General features: G+C 52.5%; 1 protein-coding gene across 3 annotated transcripts in view; it reads right to left on the bottom strand.

The window, feature by feature from the left end:
• ACSF3 (acyl-CoA synthetase family member 3) overlaps positions 1–17,519 on the bottom strand; it is a 51,856-nt gene that overhangs the window by 31,201 nt on the left and 3,136 nt on the right. For all 3 annotated transcript variants that reach the window (XR_004082144.1, XM_031060165.1, XM_005424774.3), the window contains 3 exons: positions 16,054–16,209; positions 6,307–6,461; positions 5,740–5,885 (listed from right to left, as the gene is read on the bottom strand). Coding sequence is in view for 2 of the 3 variants with exons in the window: in XM_031060165.1 (XP_030916025.1) it covers positions 5,740–5,885; positions 6,307–6,461; positions 16,054–16,209 (457 nt within the window). In the remaining variant the exon portion in view is untranslated. The remainder of the gene's footprint in view (positions 1–5,739; positions 5,886–6,306; positions 6,462–16,053; positions 16,210–17,519) is intronic.

Raw genomic sequence — 17,519 nt, 5'->3', positions numbered from 1 at the left:
GGAGAAAGAATTTTATAGATAAGATACAATAAACAACCTTGAGACCAAGAACAGAAGAGCTTTGACTCCTTCTTTGAGCGCTGGGCTGGGAAAAGAGACTTTCTAACACATTTTGGGGTCACTCTGAGCAGCTAGAGTCCTGGGAGGGGCACAGCAGGGAAAGCACACAGCCAGGGATGCAAACAGCAGCTGCTCCTCTAGCAATGGCACCTGCAGGCTGTGCTGGCCTAAAGGACTTCCTAGTGCAGGGTGTCCCTTCAGGAAGGGGTGATCCCACCGTGTGTCAGGAGCAGGCAGTGTGGGAATGCCTCTGAATGTGTCTCCAACCCTGAACAGACTCTCTTGGCCACTCTTTGAAGACATCTGCACCTCTTCAGAGCTCAGGAATGAAGCTGTTTCTTTTTTAGGTTTTTATTTAAAGAAAAAAAAAAAAAAAAGAAAGGCACCACAAAAGCTACACAAAGCTGTGAAAAGAGAGAGCACAGAGATTACTCTGCTCCTCTATAGCCTGCACCTGACAGGGGAGGCAAAGGCTTAACAGCTGAGAATTGCCAGGGATTATCTCAGTTTTAGGAGACATCAATAGACTGGATAGAAAACATCACAGGAGAAAAGCAGGGATCAAAACCACCCCGTTCTTCCACAGGTTTCAGTTTCAAAGCCAAGGAGCTGACACAGTGTCACAACCACCACTACTGAGCTCCAAGCTGCATCTGGGACCCAGAGCTCCCCATCCTGCAGCTTTCCCACCTCCTGGTAAAGTTCAGGGCCTGTTCTTGCTGGGGAGCACCTGAGAGCTCAGCAGAGAGGGCAGCTCTGTTCCTGCGACCTGTGGGATGGGCAGCAGAGCTCAGCAGGTCTCACTCGGCCTCTCGATGGCACGAGATGGCTCCTGATGGGGCCTGTGACCTTCATCCCCTGTGAGCAGGGAGAGGAACAGCAGCTCACAGCAACCTGTGGCTCAGCAGGACTGGACAGGACTGAGATTCAGTTGGAGAAGGACTTTTCACAAGGGCCTGGAGTAGCAGACAAGGGGGAATGGCTTCCCACTGCCAGAGAGCAGGGTTAGATGGGATATCAGGGAGAAATCCTTCCCTGTGAGGGTGGGCAGGCCCTGGCACAGGTGCCCAGAGCAGCTGTGGCTGTTTTGGATCCCTGGCAGTGCCCAAGGCCAGGCTGGATAGGGCTTGGGGCACCCTGGGACAGTGGAAGGTGTCCCTGCCATGGCAGGGGGGGTGGAACAAGATGAGCTGAAGGATCCCATCCAAACCAAACCATTCTGTGATTCTATAAATTGGTAACTGTGCTCTTTAAGAATGACCAATTTTTTCCCCTGAAGTACCTCCAGTTGATGCTTTCCAGGTCTGCCAGGATCACCTTGACACTGGGAATTCCCTAGAGCAGGGAGTGCAGGACCTGTGCTCCTCTTGTCGCTCATATTTCAGGCATTTGGGTTGGAGTGGCATTTTCCCTGTCCTGGTCTCACTGTCCTGTTGAAGCCCTGGAGATCTGCTATCCGTGACATCACGATTTTGTCTGCTACATTGGTCAGTTGCCATGGAAATGGATATGTCGTCGTAGCCCAGATTTATGGCATCCCTGCAGGATCAGCCAGGAGCAGATGGGCTATGAGGGAGTGAGATTTTATTGCAGCAAAACTACCCGAACAATTAGCAAATCTGGCTGGAAATAAACGCAAAGCGACGTGGCAGCCCCGTGATCCGTGGCTGCTCTGCTCAGAACTGCCTTTGGCACTCTGGTCAGACAGCACTGCCACGTCCTACCCTCACCACCAGCACCCCTGGGCTGCTCCCACCTCCAGGGCAGACACTGCCAGGAATCAGAGACACGGGGCTGCAGCAGGGCAAGGAGGCAGCCACGAGGCAGAAGTGCCCTGAGGTACAGTGTCGAGGTATTTATGGAATCAGAGAATCACAAAGTTGGATCCCACAAGGATCATCAAGTCCAGCTCCTGGCTCTGCACAGGACAACCCTAAAAATCACACCATATGTGTTATAAACAATCCTGCACCTGCCATGGCAGGCTCCAAGAGGCCTCAAAGCAAGTAACAAGTCACAGAAAACACCCTCAGTGTTGCATGGAAGGTTGCTGGAGCCACCTTCTAGACTTCTGTGGGAACAGTTTCCCCAGGGTGAAAAACTGTGTGTGAACAGACTCCAATCTGCCCACAAAACATGGCACGTCTGTGGGCAGGCACCAGTCCTGGAAAGCTCGTGGAGGGAGCAGAAACCAATGCAAGGAACTGCCAGGAGCTCTCACAGACTTGGAATTTTTCAAATCAAGATCAGCCAGATGCCTTCCTGGAAGATGCTCCTTCCCTGGATGCAAGCTGCTGACCTCAACATGGAAATGGGCACTGATTCATGGGCAGCAGGACTCCAGGATTAGTGCCCACTGCTGGTCCCAGCCCTTGGGAATGAGACACCAAAGATCAGCACAGGGCTGGCACAGAGGAGGTGACATGTTCCCCACACAGTGTTTCAGATCACAGTTACTAACACAGCCCCACCAGTTCCTCTCCTGCTTGCCTAAAATAAAACCAGCATGTAAAACAAGTCCCTGGTGGAGAGCTGCTTCCTTATGTTTCTGTCTGGAGAAGCTTTTCTAGTATTTAGGAAAAGTGACAAACTTTGAAATCAACATCTGTAAAGGCTGAAAAAGCCCCTACCACTGATTAGAGCTCCACAAACCTGACAGGAATAATAGAATTTGTGCAAAAACAATGACTGGAGCTTCCCAGGCCTATCCACCGTGTCAAAACACACCCTGTGCCAACTCCAACAGGTCAGCAGAAATGTGGGCTCGTTCCCAAAGGAGCAGCCCAGGAGGTCCTGCCTTCATCAAGCCACAGCTGGGGTGATCAGAAGGGGCCAACACTCTGCTCTGGCTTCCTTTTTCCCCCAGCCATAATCCTGAGGGGAAACTGGGGAGAAATCTCTGCTCCTTCCCCTCTGCATCCCTCCAAGGTGCAGACTCCTGGATGCTCAGCAATGCTGGCACCTCGCCCGCGGTGTCACCGCGCTGCAGGCACGAGGGGGTGCCACCACTCTGCTTTCACCCCCTCTCCTCTGTTTAAAAAAGTTGTCAGCTCTTCCCAGATAAATTTAATTGGCCCCATGCTCTGTGTCCTTCGGTATCTGGGTAGCTGGTGCTGCTGTGTCCCGGGAGGATTGGAGCAGGCCAATGATAAGGCACTCAAGGATCTCACTGTCAACAATACACGGAGTCCCCGCTGTAGCAGCTATTAGCTGCCTCTGATCTAAACCTCCAATTAAAGTGGTGATTAGGCCCAGTGAGGCATTCTCCGGCCATGAATTATTCATCTCCCTTCACAGTAACAGCACCAGGGGGGATTAGAATGAGAGCTGGTGAAAACAGAGGCATTTTAAGCAGGGTTTTAACCATATACAAGCAAACATTTATCTTTCAAATCTTTCATCTTTGCTGCTTCTGGAAATTAAAGCTCCCACACCCCATGCCTGCCCCTTCAGACTGGTGCTGTGGGTGGAGAGTGGGGACACAGTGCTAGGGACAGGGCAGGATGGGCAGGGTCCAAGGACTTCACCTTTCTCCTGCCACACCAAGTGCCTGCAAGAGGGCAAGGGAAGCACCAGGATCTCTCCTCAGAGGCTCATGAATCACAGAATGGTTTGGAAGGACCTTAAAGCTCATTTCATTCCACCTCCTGCCATGAGCAGGGACACCTTCCACTGTCCCAGGCTGCTCCCAGCCCAGTCCAGCCTGGCCTTGGACACTGCCAGGGATCCAGGGGCAGCCACAGCTGCTCTGGCACCCAGAGAAGGGCCTCACCACCCTCACAGCCAAGAAATTCTTACTAATATCTAATCTAAACCTAAAGTTAATTGTGAAGCCATTCCCCCTTGTCTCGTTACTCCAGGCCCTTGTACACACTCCATCTTCCCTGTAGGTCCTTTCAGGAACTGGAAGGCCACAATTAGGTCACCCCAAAGCCCTCTCTTCTCCAGGCTGAACAATCCCAATTCTCTCAGCAGAGGTGCTGCACCCCTCTGACCCTGCTGGTGCCTCCTCTGGGCTCACTCCAACAGGTCAGAGCAGGGGAGAAGGACGTGTGCTGCTCCCACTCCAGGAGAGACCCTCTGGCAGGTGTCCCCTGCTCCCAGCCCACCATCAGCTGCCTCTGGGATCTCTGTGGTACCTGGCGACCTCCTACCCAGCCTCTAACAGGGCACTAGATCAAAAGCTTTTTCACAGCTCCAGTAAATTATGCCTCAGCTTCACCCATCTGCTTCCCAGCTGACACTTCCTGAAATAAATTAATCAAGCCTATTCAATTATAGCCTCCTTTCTGTACGGCTTCTTGCTGATCCCCACCTTTGTGAGACACTTGTCTCCCCTCTGGGGGCTGCAGGAGCCCCTGGATGGGGCTGGAGGGACAGACCCCAGCCCCTCTGCTCTGGCTGCACAAGAGGGTTTGTGCCCAGGCCCCCTGCAGGCCCCAGCATCCACAGGGATGATGCCTCAGGAGCCCTCAGGAGCACAGCCACCAGCTCTGGGGCAGGAGCTGCCATTCTGGATGCCAGCTTGTGCACTGCCATGCTACTTTCAGTCTTATTCCTTTTCTCTTTCAGTCCCCTGGGAAATTTCTGGAGTCTCCACTCCTTTTCCCTCATGGAAATCAATAAAAAGCAAATATTCCACAAGGACGGTGCAATGATCCCTGCCCTGTCACCCTGGGGTGTGGGGCTCACACACAGCTCGAGCTCCTGCAGATGGGAGTCTTGTTTTTCCTGCCTGCTTCCCTCTCCTGCCTGCTGGAGGGAGATAAATCTGGCTGAGGTGGGGTGAGGGAATGACAGTTACCCTGCAAAACTAAAACAGAGTTTGTGTTTCAAGCTGTTCTCAGGCTGGGGAGTCAATGAGGGGGAGTTTTGGCTTCTCCTCTCCCTGTGCCACCCCTGCAGGACCCAGCTCCTGCATCCCATGGGATTGGGGTGCTGTGGGAAGCTGTGACACCCAGGACCCCCTCTGGGGTAACACCAGTTCCCCAGGAGGCTGCATATGGTGCCATGCCTGCACAGACAGCCTGTGGGGAGGCAGGTGGCACAGGGTGGGCACACAGATGGCCACGCTCCAACCACAGGGAGAGTGGGGGCATTTCACATTTGCAATGTCTCAGATCAATTTATTTCTAGGTTCCAGAAAGTACAGCTATGGAGAGGAATCACAAAGTGTAGCTCAGAGAAGGGGGGGAAAGACAAGGAGAGAACAGGCCGAGCGTACAGCGAGGTGTGACAATTTTGAATTCCTGAAGAGGCAAGAAACAGGCACTAAAATAAGAGTGAGCAGACGTCCTATTTTGAGTGTTCTGCACTCATGGGTTGGACAAGCACTGCTGTGTGGAGAATCCTGTGTGACACCACCCAGAAATACAACTCCAGGCAGCAGGAGCTGAAGAAACACTCCCTCAATTCACTAAGATTTTGGAAGTAACAGAGCATCAGTCTGGAGTGTGCCAGCCTGGTCAGGCCAGTGGGCACCACTGCCAGCTCTGCACACACAGCTTTGATCCCTGGGCAACCCAGCAGCACCTTCCCACACATCCACGTCCTGAATCCCCAGTGCCAATTCCCAGCAGCCTTGTTCCTAGCAGGGCCTCTCCTCACTCATGTGCACAGAACACCCCAGAGCACTCCCAGCAAAGGCCTCCAAACAGGGGCACCCCTGGAGACTCCTACCTGGGACTCGGACTCCATGCAGAGGGTTAGAAAGCGCCATCCCAATCTCAGTCATCCCATACCTCTCCAGCAAGGTGTGCCCCGTGATGCTCTTCCACTTCTCCAGGACAGGCACAGGCAGGGCTGCTGAGCCTGACACCATTAGCCTGCACAGGGAAAGGCCACGTAAGAGAGTGTCTGAGAGCACCTTTGCTCCAGGGAGTTTGCAGCCTGACACAGGGGCACAAACAGCTCTGCGTAAAACCTGCAGCCCCAAAATGCTTTTAACCAGCACCAAAGATGTCCCTCACATTCTCAGCCTGATATGGGGTTTAAGTTAACCAGGACAGCCTCTTACAAGAGATCCTGGAGTACAAGGCTGGGCTGCAGGACAAAGGCCTCAGCCATGTGTTACACAGGGTGACACATAACGAGCCCCTTCTGGCTCTCCCATGCAAGAGTGGCTCATAATTAAATAATGTCACCCTTGTTCCTGTCACAGAGACACCAAAGCACAACAGCCAGCACTGAAAGAGGTGATGCTGAAAGGAAAACCTGGAGCACCCAGAGAGCCAGCAGCTCACCCACCTGATGTTCTCCTGGCAGTAGGCACGCACAAAATCCTGCACCTGGGGCTGGGTGAAATGCTCATCATAATATTCCATCAGCTTGGCATAGATGGTGGGCACTGCCATGAACACATTGACACGGGGAGCTTGGGAGCTCAGGAGCTTCTTCCACACCTAGGGAGGAAGGGAACACACATGGATGAAAATGCACCTTTGCTACCCAAGATTTCTTGGGAGTACAGCTGGAAGCTGTTGTGTGCCCCCATCCCTGTCCAAAACAAGATCCCAACTTTCATCATGCCCTTATTTCCCAAGGCACAACGTTCATCTCTCGTCCCACCAGTGGATCCCCCACCCACTATCATGAGATGATGGAAATGGCATTTGTCAGCCCTGTCATGTTGCAGCCAAGAATTTGCTCATGAAGATGGAAGCTTGTGGCAGAATCAGCTCATTCCCTTCTCATGCACAGCTTTTCAAAGGCTGCACACAGCCACCAGTCTTCCAAAGCATGGCAGCTCTTCTTTGGAAAGACACATCCCACACCTGACACACAATACACAGCTTGGAGCCCATGGACTTCAACCTCTGGGAAGAGGGAGATCAGGCACTGGGAGTGAGACTTCATGAAAGTGGTGAGGTGCTGTGAGACAGCCATGTCCCTGGCGAGCTCAGGGGAGCCATCAGAATGCACAGGCAAAGCAGGGACAGCAGCAGACAGCAGCTTTTCAGGAGAGCCACCACCCCAACCACACTCTTCCTGAAAAGAATGATCCCTGTGGGAATAATGTTCTTCAGCTGCAACTCCTGCTGGCCTGTGGGAACTACGAATAGGGGCAAATTCCAGCAGCCCCCATTCATAGGGGGGGAATGAAGCTCTGCTGGGATGGGGACAACGACACCTCAGGGATGGGAGCCAACCACAGCTCAGAGGCACAACACTCACACGTGAGCCCATTGCTCCCACACCTCAGCACTCTCCCTGCCAGGTAAGCTCTTCCCAAGGCAGGAGGGAAGCAAAGCCATCAATAAATCAGAGCCCTCTGTCCCCGTGCTCTGTCCCTGCCCCCCGGTGACAAATGTGTTCCCTAACAGCTCCTGATGCCGAGCGCTGCCTCGGCGCTCCCCGGCACGCTCAGCTGCACACGAGCCAGGCGAGGCAGGCCTTGATTGAAGGTGAGCCAGGGATTCTCCTTCATGCTGTCACTCTGCCCCTTCCCTCTGTTCTGCTCGCTCTGCTCCCTTTCATCCCCTTCTCCTCCTCCCCCCGCAGCTCGCACTCCGCTGCTCCAGAACAATCAGCTCCTAAAAGCCCTCCCAGCACCGGGGGTTGTGGTTAACAGAGCAGGACACACGCACAGAGGCACTGTCCCACCCTACAGGAGGGAGCTCACGCTGCCCCCAGCCCAGGGCTGGCCCTCATGGGGAGAGATGAATGCACAAGGTGCAGAGTCACTGCACACCCCGGCAGGTGGGACGTGAGCACTGTGAGATGCCCTGGGAAAGGAAAGCAGAACTGGGATGTGACTTCCTGCACTGGTGGGTGATACATCCAGACAGGGAACATTTCAGTCCCTGCAGAAACCCCCCTACCAGCCAGATTAGGTAAAATTGCATTTACAGGGCTCTAACCTCCCCTGTGTTTGAACTGCTGCCTTGAGAGGCTGGTCTGGAACAGAGACCAGACAGAGCTAAATGGACAAGATAGGTATTTACTGAAAGGCCTTAAAAGAACACACCTTGGGCAGCACAAGAGCCTGGCCAGGGCTGCACCCAGGTTGAATCCAAGATGGATCCCAGTCACAGGTTTTTACACTTTTATAAGTTTTGGTTCATCTATATATTGGGTTCAATTGTCCAGTTACAGCTCCAGGTCATGAAGTCTCAAGCCCCTGCCTTGCCCCCTTCCCTTCACAGCTGTTTGTGCTTTTTGGGTAAGGCTGTCCTTGATTCTCCAGCTGGGAAAGGATTGTTTTGTCCAACCACCCTGTGAAGAGACCCTACTAACACCTCATGGGAAGTTTCAGAGTTACACACCAGGCAGCAGAGAACCTGAAAAACATAAAAGCTAAAACCCATGGCATCATTTCCCAGCCCCCATTTTCCCCAGTATCTTTCCCATTCTAGGCAGCAGGATGGAGAAGGAGCTCTCCAAAGCCAGGGCTGGATGGATCTGCCCTCCTCAGCCTGGTGCTCCCCAGAGCCATTGCTGTGGCCAGGGAAGGACGTGTGATGGCAAGCAGGGACCAGACTGTACCGAGGGGATTGAAGGGAAACAGATGCTCGGGGTTGTTCAATCCTTGCTGTGTGATTTTGTTTTGCCTTCCCAAGTCCTGAACAGCTGTGGGAGCACAGGCAGACTTCCAGTCTGGCCACCCAGCAGAGCTTTTGTCACATGACTTTGGATCTGAAAAACCCCAAACCCATCCAAACAGAGCAAGTCTCCCTGGCACCCCAGAGCCCCCTGTCCCCATGTGCCAGCTCAACTCCTGCCTTAGATAAAATCCTCCCTCCTGCACTGCAGCCACAGGAGCAGCTTTTCCGTGTCAGTCCAGCTCACCCAGCAACAGCCCCTTGCTGAGGATAAGCAGCTGCCTTTGGATCTGTGCCACCAGCTGCTGGGGTGATCTGCTGACAGCCAAACCTCTCCACCTGCTCTGCTCCTGCTCAGCCAAATCTGGATCCTTCCCATGTGTTTTAGCAGGACTAAGCCGTGGTACAAAGCTGGCAGCTCCGAGCGCTCCGCAGAGCCCAAGCTGGCCGGAGGGCTTGGCACTGCCCAGCCAGCTGGAGCAGCTATTCCTGGCTTCCAACTGTAACTGCAGGCTTTGAGAGAAGGGTCTGGGAAAGCCTCGTTACCTGGCACTAATCAATCAACCCCGTGCAAGGCCCCAGCTTTGTCCTTGCAGCACCCAGCACACCTCCAGGCCTGGAGCAGCACTGTCCACCCCCTGGGTTATCCCCTGTCACTGTCACCACGTTCATTCCCCGTGCACAGGGCAGCCCAAAGCTCTGTTTTGTTGTGCTCACCTGATACCTCCAAGTGCTTTTAAAAAGTCATGGATTTGGGAAGCAAACGTGGCACCACATGCCAGGGCTGCCAGGCTCTGCAAAGAAGGGGAGCTGCAGCCTTTCCATGGAATATCCCCAGGAGATGGATCAAGATTCCTTTTAAGATAACCAAGGGTTAGAAACAAAAAGTTTCTCACTGCAAGAAAGCAAGAGTGGATAGAGCTTCCCACCAGCAACGACAGCAGAGAATGCTTCAGGTCAGGGCTGCCTGTGCCAGCAGAGAAGAGGGAGACCTAATGTTCCCAAGAGCCTTCCTGTCAGCATGACATTCCTGATTTTCCTCCCCTCCCACTGCTCTAAAGCATATCATGAGCTGGCCAGTGGGATTTGCCATCATTAAAGGAAAAAAAAAAAAGGAGAAAATGACACCAGTGGGTACAAAACAAGCACAGCAAGGCACAGCTGGGAGATTTTTCCCACGTATTTTTCCCAGCACACAGATGGTGAGTGAGGATGGTCAGTCCATACAGCAACCTTCCCAACCAGCCTCCAGACCTGCTAAAATCACCTTAAGGAAGAGATGTGAGCAGAGAGGAGAAAAGGCAACAACTTTTCCCTTTAGAGAGGGAGATGTGCAATGCCCCAGACCAGCCAGAAACACCAAATCCAATACCTGGGCATCTTCTCATGCAGAAGGAGAAGAAACAGTGGCAAACCCAGTTATGTGCTAAACCATGTAAGATTTTGGCTGATAGAAGATTCCCAAAACCAGCCAGAAGAACTACAAGCTGTAAGGGAAGCAAATATCAGCACGGATTTTTCCATCAGCCCACAAACGGATCACAGCCAGCCCGCGGTGCAGCCTCCATTGACAGACACAACAGCTCCTCTCTTCTACAAAATTATTGTGCCATTTTCTGTTGTAATTGAATCTTTTCAAACCCTTTCAAAAATAACAATGCCTCTAATGCAAGGTTAACTCAGCCCTTTACTTCCCTCTTGCTCGGGGAGATGGGTCTGTGTTTAGCACTGACTGCTGCCATGTGGGAAGCACCATCGAGGAAAAGGGATGCCAGTGATTTTTGGAATGTCTGTGGGAGCAGCAGGGCTGTGGCCAAAGCAGCTGCTTCTTTGGTGAGATCCTGTGCCAAACACAAGGGTGGGAAGCTCCTGTAACTCAACAGCAGCAGCCAAGGGACTGCAGGACCACGCACACACATCCAACACCAATTTATCCCAGAAAAGCAGATGGGCACATGAGGTAGGAGAGCACCAAGGGGAGCTCTGCTCTCTCCCAGGGACTGAGCTTCCAACACTTCACGACCAATATGCAGAGAGGGAGAAACATTCTTCTCTTCAAAGAGAAATCAGGCCCTCGGTGGCTTCGCCTCATGTTTGTAATAACCCCAAACTGTTTGTGCTCTGTGCGACTCTGGTTTTAATCATTTATTCATCAGCACAGTTTGATGGCCCCTCTGCATTCCAGGCTGAAGCTTTTAAACCCTTCCTATGCTGGAGGCATTCTGAAAGGAGCAAGTGCTTTCCCTGGGACCTGGAAATATAAGTAAATATGACAGGCTCTGGTTCCATTTTTTATATTTCCCCACACACATCAAAAGCCATTACTTGGGAACAGATGCTGAGGACAGACGGCAGATCTGGGGAGATGGGAAAGAAAACCTCTAACTTTTTAAAGCCAGGTCTGTGAGAAGTGATCAAACATAATCCATTCACTAGTGACCCGCTCCTCCCTCCACCGACTCCTCTTTGAGTTTGAAATAAAATTACTCCTCTGAAGCCTCCCATTAACAGATGAAAAGACTTTCAGCCTCTCTCCAGCTGAAACTGGATGGGGGCCGCGATCCCCAGCGTGCCTGGATATTGGAGCTCAGTCTCCTCTGCTTGGATTTGCTTTTCTTTTAAAAATAAACCAAAAGAGCTGCCCAGAGTGATGTTTGCAGAAGTGACAGATCCAGGGGAGAGGCTCAGTGCAGTGCACCCTTCTCCCTCCCGGAGGCAACAGCGACTGCCAAGCCCTGGATGTCCCTGTGCAGCCCAGGCAAGGTAGACAGCCCCAGCACCCAGCCCAGCCTGGCTCACACACAGAACACCAGTGACAAGGACAAAGTTTGCTCCCAGATACAGCCCTGGCCTTCAGGAATTCAGGGCTGTGAGCACACGATGCAGCAGCACCCTGGAGCAACACCTCCCACTCATCCTGTGCCAGGCCTGCAGCTCCCTCCTACCACAGGGAAAAGGTGCCACGGGGGACAGGACACCAGGAGAGCTTTCCTGAATCACACACCACCTCTGGGCACACAGTTTTCCTATTTCCCTAGAAAGAAGGCTCCAAACAAGATTATTTTGATGGCTTTGAGTGTGACATTGTAAAACAGGGCATGGTTTTTAGAGGCCTTGATCCTTGGAGCACCTTAAGTCAGACACGCAGCGAGGCTGGCACTGAAACAGCAGCTCCTGGAACTGCAGGGCAGGAAATCTGCATCTTGGCATATTCATCATGGAAGGGGTTGCAGGGCACAGCCAGGGCTGTCACTGCACAGGCAGCACATCACAGCTCAAAGCTGCCCAGCAGGGCTGAGCGGGCAGCACACGCCACAACTGGCTCACCCGGAGCGGAGATTTCCATCAGCTTCTCACATCACTCAGCACTGCAAGTTTCCTCCTTCAGGTTCTTCAGTGCTCCTATTTCCCACTCTGCACAAGAGGCTGGAAGGCCTCCCAGGATCTGCTCTTGTGTTTATCAATGCAGAGAGCTGTCAGGGAACCTTCTGCCATTAGAACATCTTCCCCTCAAGGCAAGATCAGGGGTGTCCAAGGCAAAGACAAGCCCTTCCTCTTGTTCAAGCCCAAAATTGATCCTTTTTGTCCAAAAACCACAGCAGAGGATCCTGTAAACCAGACTGACCTCATTTGCTCCAAAAGGGTCCTGTCCAAGGAGTGCCTGGTCTGGAATGGGGACACCAGAGTGTGACTGTCACAGCAAGCACAAGGGACACTTGGCTTCCCCAGGTCTGTCTCTCCAGACTCACTGACATTTCCACAGAGCAACAATCTCACCACAGGCTGTGCCTGAGCTGATGCAGGGAGGGAGATGGAGGAAGACAGTCACTGAGAATGGATGCTCCAGAGGGGGCTTGGTGATGCTCAGAGCCTTCCAAAAGCACTTGGCCAGGAGGAGAAGGCTCACCCTGCACTCCTTCCTTAACAGAGACATTCACCTCTTCGCCTCTGTCACCAAAACGCACAAAATTTGTACAAACACAGCACCTTTAAAATCCCTGGACAAGAAATTCCCACTCCAGCATCTGGGACAGGTCAGCAGCAGCTGGAAATGCAAACAGAACAGTGCAGCTGGAAGAGCAAACTCAGCCTGGGAGCAGGATATGGAGGGAGGATCACACAGGGATGCTGAGGCTGCAGCTTGCTCTGGCTCCAGAGGAGGTTCTCACCCTTGAAAACCAATGAAACAACAAACCAGTAACACCACAGCCAGCCATCCCCACACAGCTGCTGGCAGCACACCCCTGGGCTCACTGCTGCTCTCCTGCCTGCTCCACACCCACCTGTGCTGAAGTCTCCCCCAGAGCCATCCCTGCCCTTCCCAACCCCAGAAGCACAGACAGGAGCACTGGATGTGCTCCCAGGGGCTCCCTGTGGAGACACTGCACCCCAAGGAGCATGAGCACAGGGGACTCAGTACATCACGTACGAGTCGACTAATTCTGGAAACTGAGGGTCCATTTATAAACCCTTTATTAATAAATGATTAATAGATGCAGCCATATTTTTTAATAACTTGCAATAAAAAAATGCTACGAAAAGCTTAAGCAAGACAGTCTTAACAGATGGTGCTATAAAGTGAATTATAACATGTACAGTAGCTAGTGCAGCGTAATGGATGTCCTCATTTAATAAAAAGAATCTGATTTTATGCAGCAACTTTCACGCTTGAGGCACCTCAGCACACTTTAATGAGTTGTCGTGGCCTCAGCAGTAGCCACAGACATCAGATGCTGTTTTAGTGAGGAGAAGGATGTTGGTCAGGACACTGTGCTACTCCACAGTCCTGATTTTTAACCTTTCCTTGGACAGCTCCCAAAAACAGACGTAAAGGTCTGAAAGCTGCCACCTCCTACCCCTGCACGGTGGGGAACAACAAGCAAGCTGTGGTCTGGGGCTGGGAATGTCTTCTCAGGAAAAAAAAAAAAAAAAGAAAAAAGAGCATTATTCCCACCACCAAAACCAGACTGCCATCTGTATCCACGACTATAAGGCACGCCGCAAATTATGTAATTTAATAAACACTGTAATAATAAAGTATTTATTTTGTATAATGAAGTGTTAGTGATTAGAAACCAAACACACATCGGGCGTGCTGCTGCGGTTTCTCTTGAACCTTTGCCAGTATCACTCAAGGCTAAATATGTCTGCAGCAGGTTGAGAGTAAGTTCCTCGCCTTGTTTTGATCAGCCTGTCAAGTGTTTTAGCTGCCAGTCGAGTTTCTTTATATCACACTATAATTGGCTGCTTTCTCAAGGTGCAGCCAAGGAAAAAAGCACACGGCAAAACTCGGGCTCCTTTGGCAAAATCCTCCACTGCTGCTTTGCTGCAAGCTGATTGCAGTAGCAAAGGGCACTTTGTAAACAGCTGGTGAAAATAGAGTGGAACTGAAAGGCAGCTTGCAATAAACTCCTGGAGAAAGCCTTATTTACCCTCCCGTGCTCGCTTTGGAGTGTCGATCAAACCACTTGCGGCTCCCACGGGAGGCCCTCGGAAAAATAACGGGAATAAAAGAAACCAGAGGAGCAAATGCCGTCCCGCAGAGCCCCCGGGAGCCCCGCCCGGCGCCTGCCGCCCTCCGCGCCCAAGTTCAGCTCCAGGGTCAAGCGGCCGCCCCGGCGCTGTCCCCGCGCGTCCCTGGTGCCACATCTGGGGACAGCTTTGATCAGAGCAGGCAGGAGAGGGGTCCCGCTCCCCCATCCCGACCCCATCCCTCAACGTCAGCTCATTGATTCGCGGACGTCGGGAGGGAGCAGAGGAGAGCGCTGGGGTGCGAGGGAGCATCAATCACCGGTGGCACAGGATGCGGAGCACCGCGCCCTCCAGAGGCTCCGCTCCAGCCTCTCCGCGCCATCTCCAGCACAGCCCCGCTGCACCCCCGGCCTTCGGGGTCACCCTAACGGCGGGGAGGACAATTCGGCAGCAATCATTGGGGTGAAAGCACAGGCTATGGCAGCCAGGGACCGTCCTGCCTTCTACCACAGCATCCTGCCAGTTTACTCTGGAAGTGCAGAGCTGCCCTGCTGAGATTCTGGGGCTGTCCCCCCAGAAAGGACCAGTGCTCAGGTGTCAGAGCCCCCTGACAGAAAAGGGAAGTGTGCGTTTTCTGTGGCTGCTGCTCTGAGAAGCAGAAATGAGCTGTGAAGAATCACCCGGCCCTGCGGTGGCTCTGGGCCTGCCCTCACCTGGCAGCAGCACAGCCAGAGGCTCCCAGGTGTATCCCACACTGTGCACTTGGTCCTTCCCATGGGACAAGCCTTCCCAGCACGTGGATAAGCACACACAGGGAGAGCAGCCGGGGCAGTTACCCAGCACGGGCTCCTTTGGCTTTCCCAGGGAACTCTGCAGTGACAACACACCTCTGTTTCCTTTCTGCTCTGAGCAGCAGCAGCACCTGAAAACCCAGCTGTCCCTTAACAGTGACACTGCAGACACCACCCAGGACACTGGGAGATGTGGATGGACAGTGCTGCATCCCAGAGGCTGGGAAATGTAGAACCTGTTCCACCTTTACTGCTGCCTGTCCCTTCCCCTCTCCCCACGGACTGCCACTGCTGCAGGGCACAAAGGAGCACCAGAACGCTGGCACTGGTGTTTCCTGGCTCAGATAGAAAATAACATTTTAACAGCATCATTCCAGTAAGGTTTCCCTCCTGCCTTTCTGCAAGAAAGGTCTGGATCCAGAAACTCACTCTCACATCACTGAGTCCAACCCAACAGCTCTGTTAACTCTTGTTTCTCCACAGAGGAAGAGCCACCTTTCCAAGTAAGCGAGGAAAACCAGGATTTCCCTTACCTGGGCTGCAAGAAACTCAAAAGGCTGTGTTGTGCCATGCAATGCAATACAAAACACGAAGGATGTAGGACTGGAAGGGGAAAATTTGGAAGGGGCTGCCCAGGGAGGTGGTGGAAGCCCTATCCCTGGAGATGTCCAAGGAATGACTGGACATGGCACTCAGTGCTCTCAGCTGGGTGACCAAAGTGGGGATTGGTCACAGGGTGGACTTGGTGACCTTGGAGGTCTTTCCCAGCCTCAGTGTTTTGGGGATTCTGGGAAATGCAAGTCACTAAAGAATTCAGCAATTAGCACACCACTAACACACAAGAGAAAAACCAGTATTTCCATCATTCCTGGCAGCAAAAAAAATCCACAACCCTAATTCTGGATGGAAACACTCTCAGTGGGCACAGAAGGGTCCACCCACCCCCAGGCTGGGAGGGGCAGAGCAGCATTCCCATTCCAACATCACACACACGAGCTGTACCCTCTGGAAGAGCACATCTACTCCAGGCTGAGCACCCAAGCAATTCCCTTTGGGAATTCCCTTTGGGAACCTTTGTGAACCATGCACAGCCAGTGGCTGAAGGGCTGGAATTCCTCAGGAACTCCTTCCCAGAGCTGCTGTGAGTGCACTGCCCAGGCACTGCTGCTGCTGGGTTCCCCTGGGCTCACCGAGTGCGCGCTGAATTCCGGGAACATGACGCACGTGGCTCCCACCCACAGCGGGCACTGCAGCTTGTTGATCACCCCGTGGACGTGGTGCAGAGGCAGCACGTGCAGGATCACATCCTCCTTCTTCCACTCCCACTTCTCAACCAGCCCCGTGGTCTGCAGGAGAAAACAAACAGTGCGGCCTTAGGGCACAAGGAAAGATTTTCCTGAGGTATTCCCGAGGTATTCCCAAGTTATTCAATCCCCCAATTCCCTGTCAGGCATGCCAGGCCTGCCTGGGCACAAAATCTTTCCTTCAGGATCAACAGGAGAAAAATTCCCACCACAACAGCAGAACACAAGAGGAACACCTTCAGCATGCTGCCAAAATGGGTCTTTAAATCAGCAAAGCCCTTCCTTGTTACGGAGAAATATCAACAGTGATTTTAAGTAGGACATACAAAAATATTAATCTGCCGCTGCACATGCAGATTTGGCAGAAATTGTAATCAAAAAGCTAATTTTCCCAGAATTCTGCTGCCATAGTTAGGCCACTGATGACATCAGGCTTTTAGCACCTGTAAGGGATAATCAGTAGGAGCAGGAAATTGCTGATAAACAGAAAGTAGGTTTCATGTTGGTAAAAATTATGAGAGCATCAAGCTTCCAAAACACTCTGCTCTGAAGGGATAATTATCTGAAGGGATAATTATCAGGTTTCTGGGTCAACAATGCCCTTCAGAGCCCAGTGCTGGCAACTGCAAAGCTTATTTCCAGCCACCTAAAAATAAGAAAAGCATCTGAGCAGTGGAATTTGGTCGTGTCTCTCACAGGAACCCCATCCACAGGGCAGTGAGCAGCTTTCAGGCTTCCTGCAGGACAGCACAAAGGATGGGGACTGCTCAGGCCACCCCCAAAATATTCAGCATGTTTGTGAGGGAACAGATTCTTAGCCCAATATAGCCAAGCCCTGGCTCCATCCATCAAGGCTTTCATTCCTGTCGGGACCCTGCAGGATCCGAGCACCCCGAGCAGCAGCAGCTCTCAGGGCACCCCTGCATTCCCTGCCCTCCTTCCCTAATGGCAGCAGTCTGGCAGTTGCAGGCACTGATAACCAAGTGGTGAGGCAGTCAGCAGGCTTATTCAAACTTTTAATTCCTTTTGGCTCCGGGAGCTAATGGATTTTTTTGCCTTGGGGATACAGAGCTGAATAATGCACAGGCTTCACACAGCACTAGGCTGGGCTAAGATATTTTCCAATTAGGAGCAAAGATTCTCCCCTGGTCAGAGGGCAGAAAAGCAAACTGCAAAGAAATCAGGTTTTTTTACAACAGGTTTCATCCATTCTGCTTTTCAGGAAAGCAGGGAGGAGAATCCACCTGCCTTGGGATGCAGCTGCAGCACGAACAGGCCAAGGCTGAGAGCCTCACACGCTGCTGTGTGCTCACCTCCCAAGCGTGGGGGATTCCAGAGCTGCAGCCCCACAG

The sequence above is a fragment of the Geospiza fortis genome, unplaced genomic scaffold (assembly GCF_000277835.1).
Source record: "Geospiza fortis unplaced genomic scaffold, GeoFor_1.0 scaffold102, whole genome shotgun sequence".
Lineage (NCBI taxonomy): Eukaryota > Metazoa > Chordata > Aves > Passeriformes > Thraupidae > Geospiza > Geospiza fortis.
This window is presented reverse-complemented; position numbering and strand designations above follow the sequence as displayed.